This window comes from Rhododendron vialii, chromosome 13a (assembly GCF_030253575.1).
Source record: "Rhododendron vialii isolate Sample 1 chromosome 13a, ASM3025357v1".
In the NCBI taxonomy this organism is placed as follows: Eukaryota; Viridiplantae; Streptophyta; class Magnoliopsida; order Ericales; family Ericaceae; genus Rhododendron; species Rhododendron vialii.
Window position 1 is genome coordinate 13,090,502 of NC_080569.1, and position 14,723 is coordinate 13,105,224.

The 14,723-nt window shown below is 39.7% G+C and overlaps 2 protein-coding genes across 2 annotated transcripts; both read right to left on the reverse strand.

The window, feature by feature from the left end:
* Window positions 1-1,887, reverse strand: LOC131312624 (beta-1,6-galactosyltransferase GALT29A-like). The gene has a single exon (XM_058340514.1). The coding sequence runs from the start codon at window positions 1,431-1,433 to the stop codon at window positions 282-284; it is 1,152 nt and encodes a 383-aa protein (XP_058196497.1). The 5' UTR covers window positions 1,434-1,887; the 3' UTR covers window positions 1-281.
* Window positions 1,888-5,695: 3,808 nt separating this feature from the next.
* On the reverse strand, window positions 5,696-14,723 carry LOC131312619 (protein ADP-ribosyltransferase PARP3). The gene is made up of 18 exons (XM_058340506.1): window positions 14,630-14,723; window positions 11,939-12,210; window positions 10,330-10,525; window positions 10,111-10,224; window positions 9,941-9,998; window positions 9,789-9,858; window positions 9,328-9,481; window positions 9,094-9,227; window positions 8,763-9,006; window positions 8,548-8,675; window positions 8,381-8,457; window positions 8,139-8,299; window positions 7,836-8,045; window positions 7,639-7,741; window positions 7,454-7,536; window positions 7,066-7,215; window positions 6,628-6,810; window positions 5,696-6,535 (listed from the first exon to the last, which is right to left on the reverse strand). Exons 1-18 carry the CDS (start codon window positions 14,633-14,635, stop codon window positions 6,449-6,451), a joined length of 2,430 nt encoding a protein of 809 aa, XP_058196489.1. The 5' UTR covers window positions 14,636-14,723; the 3' UTR covers window positions 5,696-6,448.

The window sequence follows — 14,723 nt, forward strand, 5'->3', positions numbered from 1 at the left end:
TAACAAAAGCATACAAGAATGCATTTCCACTATTTCAACTTTTAGCCGAACCAATAAGCAGCAAAAGCATACAAGAATGCATTAATACTATTTCAACTTTACATCGTGTAACATCCAAAACCCATTTTTCCATTACAGGGTCTTAACAATGAACTAGAATTCAACAGTGTCATCTAATGAGAGACATCCGGTAAAGTGGTACAAAATGAACATCTAATTTTGAACCGGACAAAGAAATTAACTAATTGCCACAGAATCTTAACGGTTTCACAGGCGAAATGTCATTGATAAATTACCACAGGGGGGAACTTGAACTTATCCAAGATGAACGGTATTGCCTGCGGTCTATTGACCAAATCATGGTAAAGATCGTACTCTGCTTCGTAATCATGCAAGTGCAACTCAGCCTTTTGATTCGTATGGTAATGATGCTTAGCCGAGTCCGATTTCCCATACCCAAAAACACTAACCTTGTCACAAATTCCCAAAGCAAGCATAACAGCTTGCATTCCCGAAGAGTAATGGAACAAAAGCCCGCCGTGGGCAGATCCCCATTCTTCCACCGACTTCTTCCCCTCCTCCGTAAACCGCTTCATCGAATAATACTTGACGATCCTAGTGCACAACAAATCAAACCGCAAATCGGTAACCACCAGCGGGGACCTGTGGGACGAGTTACACAGGGCGTAATCGAACATGTGGATTGGTTGGCAAATGTACATGACAATAGGAACGGTTAGGCCATACGGGTGGCAAAAGCAGCCCTCTCTTCGGGCACACAAGTGCAGCATGTTGCTGTTGATGAACGAGATCGTTGTTTTCGAGCCCACGTGGCGCTCGAAGCCACTGGTCCTGGCGTTGTTCAACCGGATCACCGCTTCGTGGCTATCAATCAGTTCACCATTCTCCTTCTGCAACAGAATCCCACTATTCCCCACAACCGCGCAAGATGAATACTTCACACTCTCTCGATCAATCGGAACCCTAACGAGATTGACCAAATCCGACATGATATCCGGCTGGAACCGCCTGTTCCGCCACCAACCGTGCAAAATCTTCCTCAACTCCAGCCATAGACGGTAAAACTGCGGGGACTGGACGTTTACCGGAATGCCCCTGAACGACCTTGCTCGAGCGTGGTGAATCCTGACCCTCCCGGAGGACAGATACGTCCTTTTCCGCCCCCGATCCGGTAAGTTCCCCTCCATCATCTCCTCGATCTCCTGCTTCCACTGCGCTTCCCCCAGATCAACCGCCGCGAGCTTCAGCAGCGTCTCGTTCATCGCCGCAGCGGGCTTTCGGGCCGCGACGACGTCGTTTGGGAGCCGAAACGAGCTAAACCCGCGGCGAGTCGAGACTCGGAAGCTCAGAACGAAGGCCGCCGCCACGACGAGCATCAACGTGCCGAACAGAGGCCTCACTCTCCGCTTCATCAGAGCCAAAGAGTACTAGTATTAGCTAACGGATAGAGCTACGCCGTTGCTGGATTTTGGGGTAGGTGGGTTTCGTGGGTACAAAGGATCGTTCTTCATTGGGTTTGATTTGGAATACAAAACGAGCTGTCACTGTAAGTATTGTAGATATTTAATGGGCATTTGGTGTGGAATTTGTAAAGGCATTGGGTGTGGAATTTGTAACCCTAGGTTGAGTGCAAGAGGGTGCAGATCTGGGAAGAGATGGGATTTGATGAAACTACATCGTGAATAAATACGAGTCTCTGGTGGAGCTAGTGTGTGGTTCAAGCTAATACAGCTATGTCAGTGATTATGCCAATGGAGTATTTTATGTGGGGGAGGGGGGGAGAGGAGTGAAGGGAAAGAGGTTGACTTATTATTACAGGAGAGAAGAGAGTCGCCTTGGAAGAGCGAGATGAGAGAGAGAGTGGAAACTACTGGTTACCTTTTGGGTTTGGAATGAGAATTTAAAGATGAATTTGAGTCCTGATACGGTCAATCCAAAAACATTTTACTACTAGTAGTACACTAGCCCCGTTCTGTGTGCACGGGATAACTGGCATATTAGAAGGGTATAACGTTAATTGATAAAAAAATAGTACTGTATAAAAATGAAAATTTATACATGAATTTGAGTACTTAAAACCGTCAATAAAAAAATATTTTACTAGTAGTACATATAAATAATAAAAAATTAGTTTAAGGTCCATTGTAAAAAAATTTGTAATTCAGTTAGTTCACCTTTAATGTTTATAACTCCTCTAGTCTACTAATATAGTTTAGTAAGATCTTAAGTCCATTTCTTTTTAAAAAGAAATTAAATCAAGACAAAAATGTCCTCCTATATAAGCTGTTATACAGAGAAAAATCCTAGACTAAAAATAAATTTGGAGCACAACCTCCTCCTCCTCTCTCTCTGCCGCCGAAGAAAAGTGGGTATGGGGATTCTGCATCTAAAAAGTGGGTTTGAGAGGTTTCCGTCAAAAAAGGGTCTGGATGATTTCTCTACTGCATGGGTTCATTTTAGTCTAATTTCAACTTATCAATGAGTGGTATTATCAATTGGCGGTTGGAATTGCTGACGATATTTCTTCCACAATTTGCTATCAACGTGAATCTACATCCTCTCAATTGTGATGGGCTTTTCAATGGATTCAGAAAAATCAAGGTGTTGTTCAAGAGGCTGTCTTCCTCTTTATTTTGTCTTCAGCATTGTTTTGTCTTCAGCACCGTTTCTCCTTTACAGTCGGGTCTCCATTTTCCATGGCGACGATGGATCGGACGAGTAATATTGGTCGTGTTTATTTCTGATGGTTTTTTTTTTATGATCTCATGTTTTCTTCTCTGTTTCTTATATTTAGTACATACGTATATATATAGAGTATCGGTATCTGTTTCTTCTCTGTTATTTGTTTTACTGGAGAGAAATTTGAAGTAGTAAAAACAAAAAAATATAATATTATAAGAATGTTGATCCGGTCTTTTATTTGTCCCATGTCCGGTTATCATCAGATTTGGAGGTTTTTGAATAAATACATAAGGTTATATGTGTGTTTTTCCTAGGGTTAGAGATCTGAAGTATTTTGAATAAATATATAATGTTATATTTGTGTTTTTCATCAATCACTTATTGATTTGGTCTGTGCAGCGGCCTCTCTGACTTGCTTCTAATATATTTGAAGTTTTTTTAATAAATATATAAGGTTATATGTTCTGATATTTTTTTTTGCGATATTTAGATATTCAAAAATTCACATATAATGTTATATGTTTTGTATGGACCAGCATATAATGTTAAAGACTAAAAACAAGAAAAACCAAAAAGAAATGTTGCATGTTAGAAAATTTTTGCCACAAATATAATGTTGTATGTTAGGAAATTTTTATCACTCATATAATGTTAAAAAATCAATACAAGAAAAATAGGAAAAAACAAAAAGAGGTCACATATATAACGTTAAATGTTAAGTGTAGCGGGTTCAATAAAAGAATTGAAAAAAATGAAAAAAATACGTTTTTTGTTACACATATAACGTTATATGTGGCGTGATGGCAGCGGCGACGGTGGTGGCAGCGACGGCGGCCGCGGTGACAGCGGCGGCGGCAGCTTGATTGCAACATAAACAGGAAAAAATGGAAAATACATATTTTCTTGTTAGTCAAACAAGGCCCTTATTTTTTAGGTGGGATATTTTTGTCATTAAAATTATTAGTGGACTTAGTGGGTTATGAAACTTAGAAGTGAACTAGATGGGTTTGAAAAATGCTATAGTGGACTTATGAATTCTCCCTATAAATAAAGGGAGCAGTTTCTCTCTGTTCATGAAAATGGATTGGACTATTCATTTTTTCAAGTTTTTTGGCCCACGTTAGGCTCATTTTGATAATCGCAATCGTTCACATTTCAAATCTTATCTCGAAAATTGACCGTGCCAAAAAATACGGGGATCGGATACCAGTTGATGTGATTTCGAAATGCATTTATTAAGAGAGTAGTAAATGGGTTTTGATTAGTATTGTAAACTCTTTTTTCCAAGATAGTAAATACTTTCTGCAACCATATCAACCCGCATTCAATCAACTTGACTTCTAGTCATGGTTAATGTTCTTGACGACCTTCAAAAAATGAACAATTTGAATCATTAAAGTGAACCTAAAAAAGCTCGCAAATGACCGAAACTGGACGATCTAAACAAGAGAAGATCCAGCAGCTCCATAAATAAATAAATAAGCAAGCAATCCTACGTGCCAACTACTAAAACAAAAGAACCCACTCTGTCAACTTTAGTTCTCACACAATTAATTTTTATTAATGCTGCGATCGAGTATTGTTATGAAAGTGACATAGAGAGTGATGGATAACCATAGAAGGAAAATTTCCTCCTCTCAGGAATTAATGCATCCAATAGTGAAGCCCACTAGAATGGTTAATTACGAAAGCGATGTAAGTATCACACTTTTAATGCATTCTATATCATTTTGTCTCTCTATTCTATAAAGTATAATGCCTTATTAGCTTCATTCTCGTATAAAACAGAGAAAACGGAAAGGAAGGAAAGAGAAGTATACAAAAAAAAAAAAAAAAAGGGTAAAGAGAATATGATCGGGTCTAGAAGATCGATCCTAATAATAGTTCAGAACTAATTTTATACTCATATTGTGTTTATTATTATCTTTACTTTTGTGCCACGTTTCTTTTTTATTATTGTCTAGATTTTATAACAAGTATGATATTGTAAATCCCAACTATAAAGAATATGTACCATAAATCAAGTTGATTCAATAATATTAGTAAGAGTATGATTCAAATTAATCAATACTCAATGGGATTTATGATGTGTTAATTTAATCGAGTCAAATATAATTATTATTTTTTAATTCTTGCTAGTGTACGAACAATTGTTTTTTCTCGTTGCATAATTTATACATACAGATTGAATAATTTGAATTGTTAAAATAAATTCTGAGACTCACGCTACTAAATAATGTGTTCGACAGGTAAGGATTTCAATACATTTTTTTGAACAGCATGATTGCAATACATAAAAATATATTTACATAATATAATATTTTTAAAAAAAGTTTAAAGTAAAAAAACTTTGGGAAAACATTTACTCCTAATAATTTTGAAATAGGAATGAGAGTTGAAGCTTTTGTGGGCTCTTCTAGAACCACAAACAAAATACACAAACACACGGGCTCACACACACACGCACATGCACTACACTACAGGTGCCTGTAGTCTCACATATTTATATGAGTGTGTACTAGTTTTTGCATTTTTATTTGTGATTTTGCTACGACCACAAATACTTACACATATATTCTCCCACATTGTGGAGCGGAGCACTTATTTCCCCCAAAAGAAACCAACATCCTTATCCAGCAATGATGTTAACTGTATAAACCCATCAGATAATTGAACAAAAGAAATCAACGAGAACGAAAAATTAAAAATAATATATTGTGAAATAATGACCTATCTCGTAAAACGAAAAATTAAAAAATAAGAAACTTTGCAGAATGGGACCTTAGTGGATTTTGCCTATGCAGTTGACATCGTAGTAGGATAAGAGGATGGTTGTTCTGTCGAGTCGTGGCCTGCAGATATCTGATGAGAAACTTGAACCGGCTTCATCGCACAAGAAGCTGGTCAATTCAGTGCTTTGAATATCACCAGGGAAGGAGGTATATCTTCACTCTACCTCTCCTCCAACTGTGTCTTGCAAATTCTCGCATATATCCATGTTTTTCTAGCTTCAAATATAGTAACCTTTTCCATGAACAACTATTGCCCGAACTAGTCAGTCGGGTACGAAGCCGGTAGAATAGCTGGAAAGCTGACTCGTGAATTTTGAGACCATACTCCTGGAAAAATGTTCCTCCCTAGAAACATTGGGGCTAGATCGATCGGTTCGTGTTCTGCTTTTAGTTTTGCAGAAAGACCCCTTGGCCTACATGCTTTGAGTGCTCATGGCCTTTTAGCTTTACTACAAGAACCCTCACGTCCTTGGATCTCATTGGCACACAAGGTGCGCATTGCCCTTCAGAGCGATGAAACTATATAACCTCTACCAAACCAGCAAGCTAACCAGGAAGAGATGAGAAAAAATCGTGTGCCCGTGCTGTGGTAGACAAAAATCGCAGCACCCGTGCACCAAGAGGCATCTTCGGTTTTACGCCTTCCAGCACCTCCAAAGTAGTTCTTTAGTAAACCATGTTAGAGAACAAGTGATGGAGAAGACTACTACCAGCATTTACATTCTTCTACTGTACCCTACGAACATTTACATTTCATACATATACACACAGATCCTTACCGACCCTATGTTGTTGATGAAACACCATCACAAAAGTCATCAACAGTCTTGTCCAAAACATCCTAAAACAAGCCCCATCTTCTTAATCTATTCATGTTAGAGAAAGCAAAAGAACAGACAAAACATTTATATACAACCTTTCCTTTGGTCTTTTCCTCCCTTTATGACACCCCTTCATATCTCGTCAGCCTCTGGCTCCACATCTTCAAACACCACGTCCTGCTCTACGTACCTCACTGCCACCAAAAACCTAATACTCACCTGTGAAGGGTAAAGAAGGGGAGAGAATAGCCTTAACTTGACGCGTCTCCTTCCAACATAACTTGAACCAAATAGCTACAAAGTCAGAATACCTGCTTTGGATCATAAACAGCATACTCATTGTACTCGAGAGGGCTATCTTTGTGCACTGATGGGACCAACCAACCACGCGGGACTTTGATGTCATCTCTCCAAATGAAGTGCTCCGATTCATCCGTTTTCTTGCGCCCCAATCCCTTCACACCCGCCGCCTTCTCTTCCAGAGTCTTCGCTTCCTGCTCAAATGACCCACAGATACATTAGAAACTTATCAACACCACAAACTACACAGAAATATCGTTCCTCGTTGAAATGTACTTGGAACTCAAAATCTCCCCACTTTATCCCATTTGCAAATACTTCTATAGTTGTTGTTTCCAGGGTTGTCAAGGAAAGTTACAACCTTTCCATTTGACTTTCTTTTGTGGGTCGTCCCAAAATGTAGAGGATCAAGGATATGGGACGGGGAGTATTGAACAGGCATACCATACCTCTGCTTCAGGTGTTCGATTGAACTCTGTGACCCGCTCACCCAGAGAGGCAACAGCCAAAACCAAGAAACCCTCTGGCCTCTCCACTGAAGTAAACCCGTACCTAGCAGCTTCTGCAGCTGCATCCGAACAAACTATAGCCTTCCCAAACTGTAAGCAGAAACCCCAAAATTATGACGAGATGGAAAAAAACGTTCAAGTTAGGCTGTTTTGTTTCCTTGGATCATATATGGAAGAATTTGAAGAGAGAAGATAAAGAACTGCATTTGAGAACATATATGGTTTCCCACTTTTGCCTTCCATTTTCCTTCTGCACTTCCCTCCAACACATCCAAGATCCAAACTCAGCCTAAAAGTGACTTAAAAATACCAATTGCTACATGAATACCATGTATCCTGGGACAGGAAGCCAACATAGTGCTGGCAAGAGTCCCTTGTACAAGTGCCTTAACATATTTGAGCTCCGAGTACCTGATATGACGTATCTTATCAGACAGATAACAATATCCAAAAAACTGCACTCAATTCCCACAGACCGACAGAAAGCTAAATACCTAAAGAAGAGTTCCTTACCACACCACAAGAGGACTTTGTTGGGCTGCTTCTTTATTTCTTCAAAGGAAGGGCAACCACTTGACTCAACAGCAAGTATGTTCTCGACTGATACTCCGTAGCTCTGGCACAGTAAAACGCAAAAAGAGAAATAAGTATGCTTGGATCATTAGTTGATAGCAAAGTGAAAAAAGGCCCATAGATGCACTAGTTATTACTATGTCTCCGAGTTTGACAGGTTCGTAGGTTCTATCTAGATAATCCACAATCATCTTATAGTCCTCCGATCGCTTATCAACAGGAGAAATCAAACTACCCAACTTCTGATATCTGTCGAACAAAGGGTCATCGAGCGTGGGACCGCTCATGTCCCCTATGAGACGAGAAGCCACATTCATGTCTCTGACACTCTCAAACACCGCTGCAGCCTACATAACAATATACGAACTCTCAAGTGACCGCAGGTATGATTATTGTAAAAGCTGTTGTACTTTAATGTATCAACATCCCATCAATCATACATGTTCCGCAAGGTCTTCATAGTCGCGAAAGATGAAAGGCCTGGTAGATTGAAGGAGAGTGAACCATTTCATACTAAAATCCGACCATACAGCCGTCGCCTTTCGTCCCATCTCTTTCATTGTTCGAACTGTTTCTATGAATTGCAGCAGAACCACCTCACCTGATCATAGATAGTGTCATTATCTCAGTCAAACTCTAGAGAGAGAGAGAGAGAGAGAGAGAGAGAGAGAGAGAGACTTACATCTCTTCAAATGGACATCAGTAAGCATCGCCAATGGAAGGTCAGGGGCATCTAATGCCATTTCCCTCATTGCATACCTGTGACCAATACAAGGGAATAATAAAAAACAGAAAGAACAGCAAGATCATTAGGTGGCCAAATAACTTGGGAATGTTTGGAGAAGACACCTGTAGGTGTCCTGACTGCACAACACCTTCATCAAACTCGTTACATAGGGATTTAGTTTACAGTGCACCGCGGCAGGCCCCACCTGCCGAAAACTAAGCCCTCTGTGCCTAACATCAACACCATCATCCTATACAATCGCGAAGAAATTATTTCCAGTAAGCTAACTCATAGAGAGAGAGTGTGTGTGTGTGCACAATAGAGAGGAAAAGAATACCATGTCAACTGGGTAAAACTTGCGCGGCTTCTTCTGAAACTTCTTCTCTCTTTCCCAAGGCTCGAATTCATTTCCAGTTAGCTCCTCAAACAGCTTAACAAACTCCTTGACAGAACCGTCCACGTCATCTTCCTTTTCTTCGAGCCTTTCTTGTGCTCTTTTGACGTCATCACCAGCTCTCCCTTTCTTGTAGTACAGATGCAATCCCTCGTCTGGCACCTGAATCAGTTGCATCACACAAAAGCTGCACCAAACACATTAAATAGTGTGATTAACTCCTTGGACAACCAAAAACCCAAGCCAACATTGAAAGGGCTACATAGCGAAGTACTCATTCACTTCTCGTCCTAGATCGCAAAGAGATAATGCACAGTTGTACAATATCCCATCTTTCTCAAAAATTTGCCCTCCTTCCTCTTGTAACTTAGAATCCTTGTGGACTCCTCTCTTCCCATATACTTTGAGCTGCACATACACCGGCAATTATGCAAGACGAGAAAAGGAATACGGTATCAATTTAACAAACTTTTTGATGCAAATAGGTAAGACAGAATGTAAAGGCTACCTCGGATTCGAGGGTATCTTCCTTGTCCCCTAAAAGTGCTCTTGCTTCCACCACAAGGTCTCTAGAGATATCATAATCCTCCAGAGGCTGAGGCTCTCCCTTCTCTATGCTATCAATTAACCAAGCTTCGCTTACTATGGGTATGCCCCTCTCCCTGTCAAACATAAAGCCAATAGGTCGAACAAAGCCGCAAATTGTTGCCAATTCTTTAGAAGACGACTTAATAAGTTATAGACCGACAAGCAAACTTGGGAGGAATATACAAAATTGTGCACACTACTTGTGTTTTTTTATCCTCAAGAGAAACAGGATTGAAGCCATTTTTTGAGGGTGATATGCCAGTATAATAGCATAATACATTAAACTTATTTCTTTGGCATTCATATCATTTCCCTTTGCTGTGGTGTGGTGTCTAAATCAATTAAACAAACAATTGACGGTTTAGAGTTAAAAGGACTTACAAGGCATCTGCAATTTTGATCGAGCCACCACGTTCACCTTCAGCAGGGGTTGTTACCAGACAAGTTACACCTGCAAAGTCGAGTCCAAAAGTCAATTTAAAAATTTATGCTCATTCGAAACAACAAAAACTTCTCGGAGATTTGGAAATTACCACTAACTGAATTTGAAACTTTCCCTCCACGTTTTTCAATCTCAGACTTCCAGTATAGCTGCAAAGAAATGTGTAAACCACAATAAACTATGAAAACTTACATCACATTTCCTCATGGCAGACAATGGAAACGTTATGTTGACATCTATGTAAGAAATACGAATATATACATGTGTTCGAGAAAGACGACCCGATAAAGCAATTGCCATCCCAGCAAAAAGTTTGTCTGTGGTTCCCATTCTCCTCTTCCGTTGCCTTCTCTTCCGGTTGCGATCCTCTATGAACTACATTAAAGGATAAAGATGACAGTGTGTTTAGAATGCAAAACCACCATCATTATTACAATCGATTATTGCAAAATGTGAACGCAAATAAGGATTGAGGCTTACATTGGAAACAGCCTTATTTTGAATCAATTCGGGAATTTCGATTGGTTCCTCTCTCCTTGGCGGGTCCTTGGTGCTGAAGGTGCAAGTTGACCATTCACTATAATCTCCTCTACAGGCATATTTGGTACCAGTCCACTCCAAATGGCCGCCACAAATCGGACATTTGTCTAGTGCCCCATGAAATAACATGTCAAGGCTGTTCATACATAACATTTAGTTCGTTTCAACGTATAGTCATTCATTTATATGGAAAACGTTGCGGTTAATAGGCCCCAAAGTATTTTACATTTATATGTAATGCATCTTGGATTATGAGGAAACTCTTTAGACTTGAGAGAGCTGAGTAAGCCCCTAATCGAATACAAAATTGGCAATGGAAACTCCAATTTCTTTGGGTTGAGAATTGGTCCCCTCTGGATCCCCGTACAAGATTTGGGATGATATAGTCGATAACCTGGGGAGATCCTCACTTGCCAAGGTATCTTCTATAATTCATTATGCGCAATGGAGGAAGCCTAGGATAATGAATAGAATCGCCCAACAAATCATTGCCCAAAGCCCTTCAAGCCTGCAACCTTGAGATTGACAAGGAAGATTCTGCGTGGTGGATGACTCATGCTAGTGTAAATACACTGTTAAGTCTGCACCGGATGCCATTAGGCATAAGTACCCCGAGAAGGAATAAATTATATTCAGTTATATGGACCAGGAGGTGCCAAAATGGTCTTTTATTCTATGGCTGCATGTTCAACAGAGACTTGAGTATGAAGGATAGACATGCTAGCTCGGGTTTGGATGTTCAGGAAACATGTCTTATGCAATGGGATAACAAGAATCATCACCATCTGTTTTTTTATTGTCCCTACTCTCTTAGTGTTTGGAAGCAGTCAACGGATAAAAATGTGGCTAGGAATGTTCCTAGTGGTTTGGATGACATAGTGGCTAGGAATGTTACCAGTGGTTTTTTTTTTTTGTCCCTACTCTCTTCGGCTACTGCTGTATGCTGCTCATGGTGTGAAAGGAATCAAAGGGTGTTCCAAAACAAAGCAAGCTCTGTAGAGATGGTGATAGGCAACATTGTCAATGCCATCAGAGAAGTTGTGCTTCCACTGTGAAATGTGAAGTCTTCTCTCATGAATAAAGAGCTGTGTGGGGCCTATGGGGGCTGTCTGAGCAGATTATGTAGCTATCGTAGGTGCTTAGTTTGCTATGTTCAATGCTTCCAGTTTAGGCTAGTATGTTCTGGCCTTCTGCTGCTGTTCTGCTAGTGACTCTGTTGTATTTTCCTGCTAGTTTTTCTTGGTTGGTTGGCTGTTATCCGGGGATGCCCCAGTGCCTTCGTATTTCTTGGTTTGGTCTTTCAATGAAATGTGCATTTATCAACACACACACACAAAAAAGGTATTTTACACCAACACTTAGAAAGCAAAGACTCGCACGCACACCACGTCTCCAAAGAGCACGTACACTGTTGAGCAAAAATACATGCATTTATCTATTAGAACTTGCGACATTTTTAACCATAAAGGAATATTTGGTTCCTTGTAACACTGTTTCAGTACATCACGCAATATACATAACTTTCCCCAACAATATGTAACAAACTCACCATCTAAGGATGACATCCTCATTGGTTCCGGATGAATTCTGCTCGTTGATTTCAAGAATTACGCGCATTTCCTCAACCGAGAGGTTCTCTCTCATGACTTTGCAGAACCTATCAAACTCTGCACCCACATCACCCGTTTTGTAATCGTTCTCAGGCTTCATCTTCTTGGGCGACCCCTCTCCCTCGGGGGTTTTTCCACCCACCTTCTGCTTCCTCATCACCATTCTCTCTTCATTGCCAGTTGAGTGAGTATGAGATCTTGTTTCATGAACCTATGCATCGTCACATAACGTCGACATCAAAATTAAGTATGGCTCTTCTTGCACCTTTCTTTTTGAAGATCAAACATCATGTCAAAAAATATCAAAATTATATGCTACATTAATTTTTTTTAGTTATAATAATTTTCCCTCTAGGTTGAGCTTTCTATACTAAATCTAGACCACTTTTTGCTAGTCATTGTGCCTTTTCCGACCGATTTCACAGCATTAAGTACATATTCATGTCATGTTATTTATCGAGAAAATGGCTAAGTGTGCAAATGTAGACAAAGTCTGTGAGATGAGATTATGCATGTCCTCAGAGGGCCGTTTATTACGAGGACAGTAAACGGCACATCTTCCCTCTTACTCCATTAGCCGGTGCAGCTCAATAAGATAAAGAAAGATATTACGAAGAAATGACTCTTGGCATTAACACCCTAAAAATTGTCCTCATCACTTTCAAAAGTACATCAATAATGAAATGGCTATTTCACATATTTGTACAATAAAGACAAACACATAGCGTACAATGGCGCATGGAATCACCCCAAGAAACCAGTAGATACCACAAACATCTGCAGTTTGTGGTGGGGCAGTGACATTAACACCCCACCCTATGGAAGATTATTCATTGCCGCTAAGTTCTGTGAGTGGGTCGCGTCTAATTTGGGCAGATCTTTAAGGGCCAAAGTTGCTTCAATAATTGACCATGGGGTTTGGTGTTCGTCAAGATTTAAGGAATCAGTTTATCCAAAGTCCAAACCATCATTTCCCATACTCCTCCAAGCTTGAGACCTAATCCAGATACGGAGGATTCTGTTTTTTGGCAGCCTCATTCTGAGTGGTATTATCACGGCTCGAACAGCTTGGAACACCATCACGAAGAGGTACCCAATCCAGCTCAGGCATATGATCATTTGGGGTGGAAGCAATGTCCCTAGATGGTCTTTTATTTTGTGGCTAGCTGTTTTTCAAAGGCTTAGCCCTAAAGATAGATAACGAAGATGGGGTATGCAGATCGATGGAGCTTAGTTGCCTCTGTAATTTCAAGGTTGAAACACACCAGCATTTATTTTTTGCTTGTTCCTGTTCAACAACTGTGTGGCAGCATTTAATAAGTAGAAATATGGTGCAAGGGATGCCTAATACACTTGAGAATGTACACGTAAAAGGGAAGGGCCTCAAATGTATCAGTCTTAGATGTTCTTTGGCAGCTGTGGTGTATGGTTTATGGAGAGAAAGGAACTCCTGAATTTCCGGGGGTTCAGCAAAGGGGCATGATCAGTTGGCTGCAGGAATTGTAGCTGGAATCAGAGATTTTCTAGGCTCAAGGAGAAACGTGAAGCACTCCCTCAAGAACAAAGCCCTTTGTCTACAATGGGGCTTGTCTGAAAGAATTTTTCAAACTGCATAAGTTTTGTTTCCGTTTTGTTAGGAAGTGGTACTGTGGTAGCTAGTTTTCTGGCTGGTGGTTTGGTGTTTTGTTGTAAGGGATTGCATGCCTAGACTTTGATTCCTTGGTTGAGCTTAATAATACCTTGCACTTATCAAAAAAGAAGAAGAAAGATTATTCATTGCCCAGAGGAATGCTAGAAGAAAAGAGTGCCCCACCACAAACTGCAGATTTTCTTGGCTTCTCTTTTCTTTTCTTTGTTTAATGGTATCAATCCCATTGGTTTTTCGTATTCTTGTAGAAATTTTATATCCAACCCAAAAGCTCCAGCCAAGCCATTTGGTAGAGAGGTGGTCTCAATATTTGATTTGAGCGATCACTTGTTCCATACCCAATTACGGTGAAACTGTATTTCCTCAACAATTCTCGTACTGCTTTTGTTTTTTCCACTACCCAATTTTCTAAAATGTTCTAAAAGTCGTTAGGCGCTAGTCGGGCGGTCGGCCACCTTCGAGCGATTAATTGGATTAATCAGTGCATATTAATTAATAATTGGCGATTAATCGTTAGTTTGCCCGCCAACGATTAATCATCACTGATTAATTCCTTGTTTTATAATACTGCCACTACCATATGTTTACTTTCTTCTTGATTCTGGAACTGATCAGACAACACTAGCTATAAGATAACAGGAACAGCGAGCACTCTTAATTAAGCCTTAGAATTTCTTCCCCATATGGAGCTAAAATGACAACTTAATTTCATCCTTCGTATCATTCCATGAATCATCATAATTTTTTCTCTGTAGTATAAATTTTCCTTCTATCTTGAAACTAATCACTGGTCTTTTATTGAAATGAAGTTCTTACCATTTGCAAGAAAATTAACTAAGTTGGAAAAACACCATGCTTGGAACATCAGCACACACAGATATATATATATATATATATATATATATATATATATATATATATATAAAATCTACAAAGAAAAAGACAGAAATCATAAACCAAGAAGAAACCAAAGAAAACAAACCTTCATCTTTTGGCGTAGCTCTGAACTCGAAAGAAGAAAACCTCAAAGACTACACGAAGAAATACCAAAGCTGTTTTTAGCAGAACTGAAACAT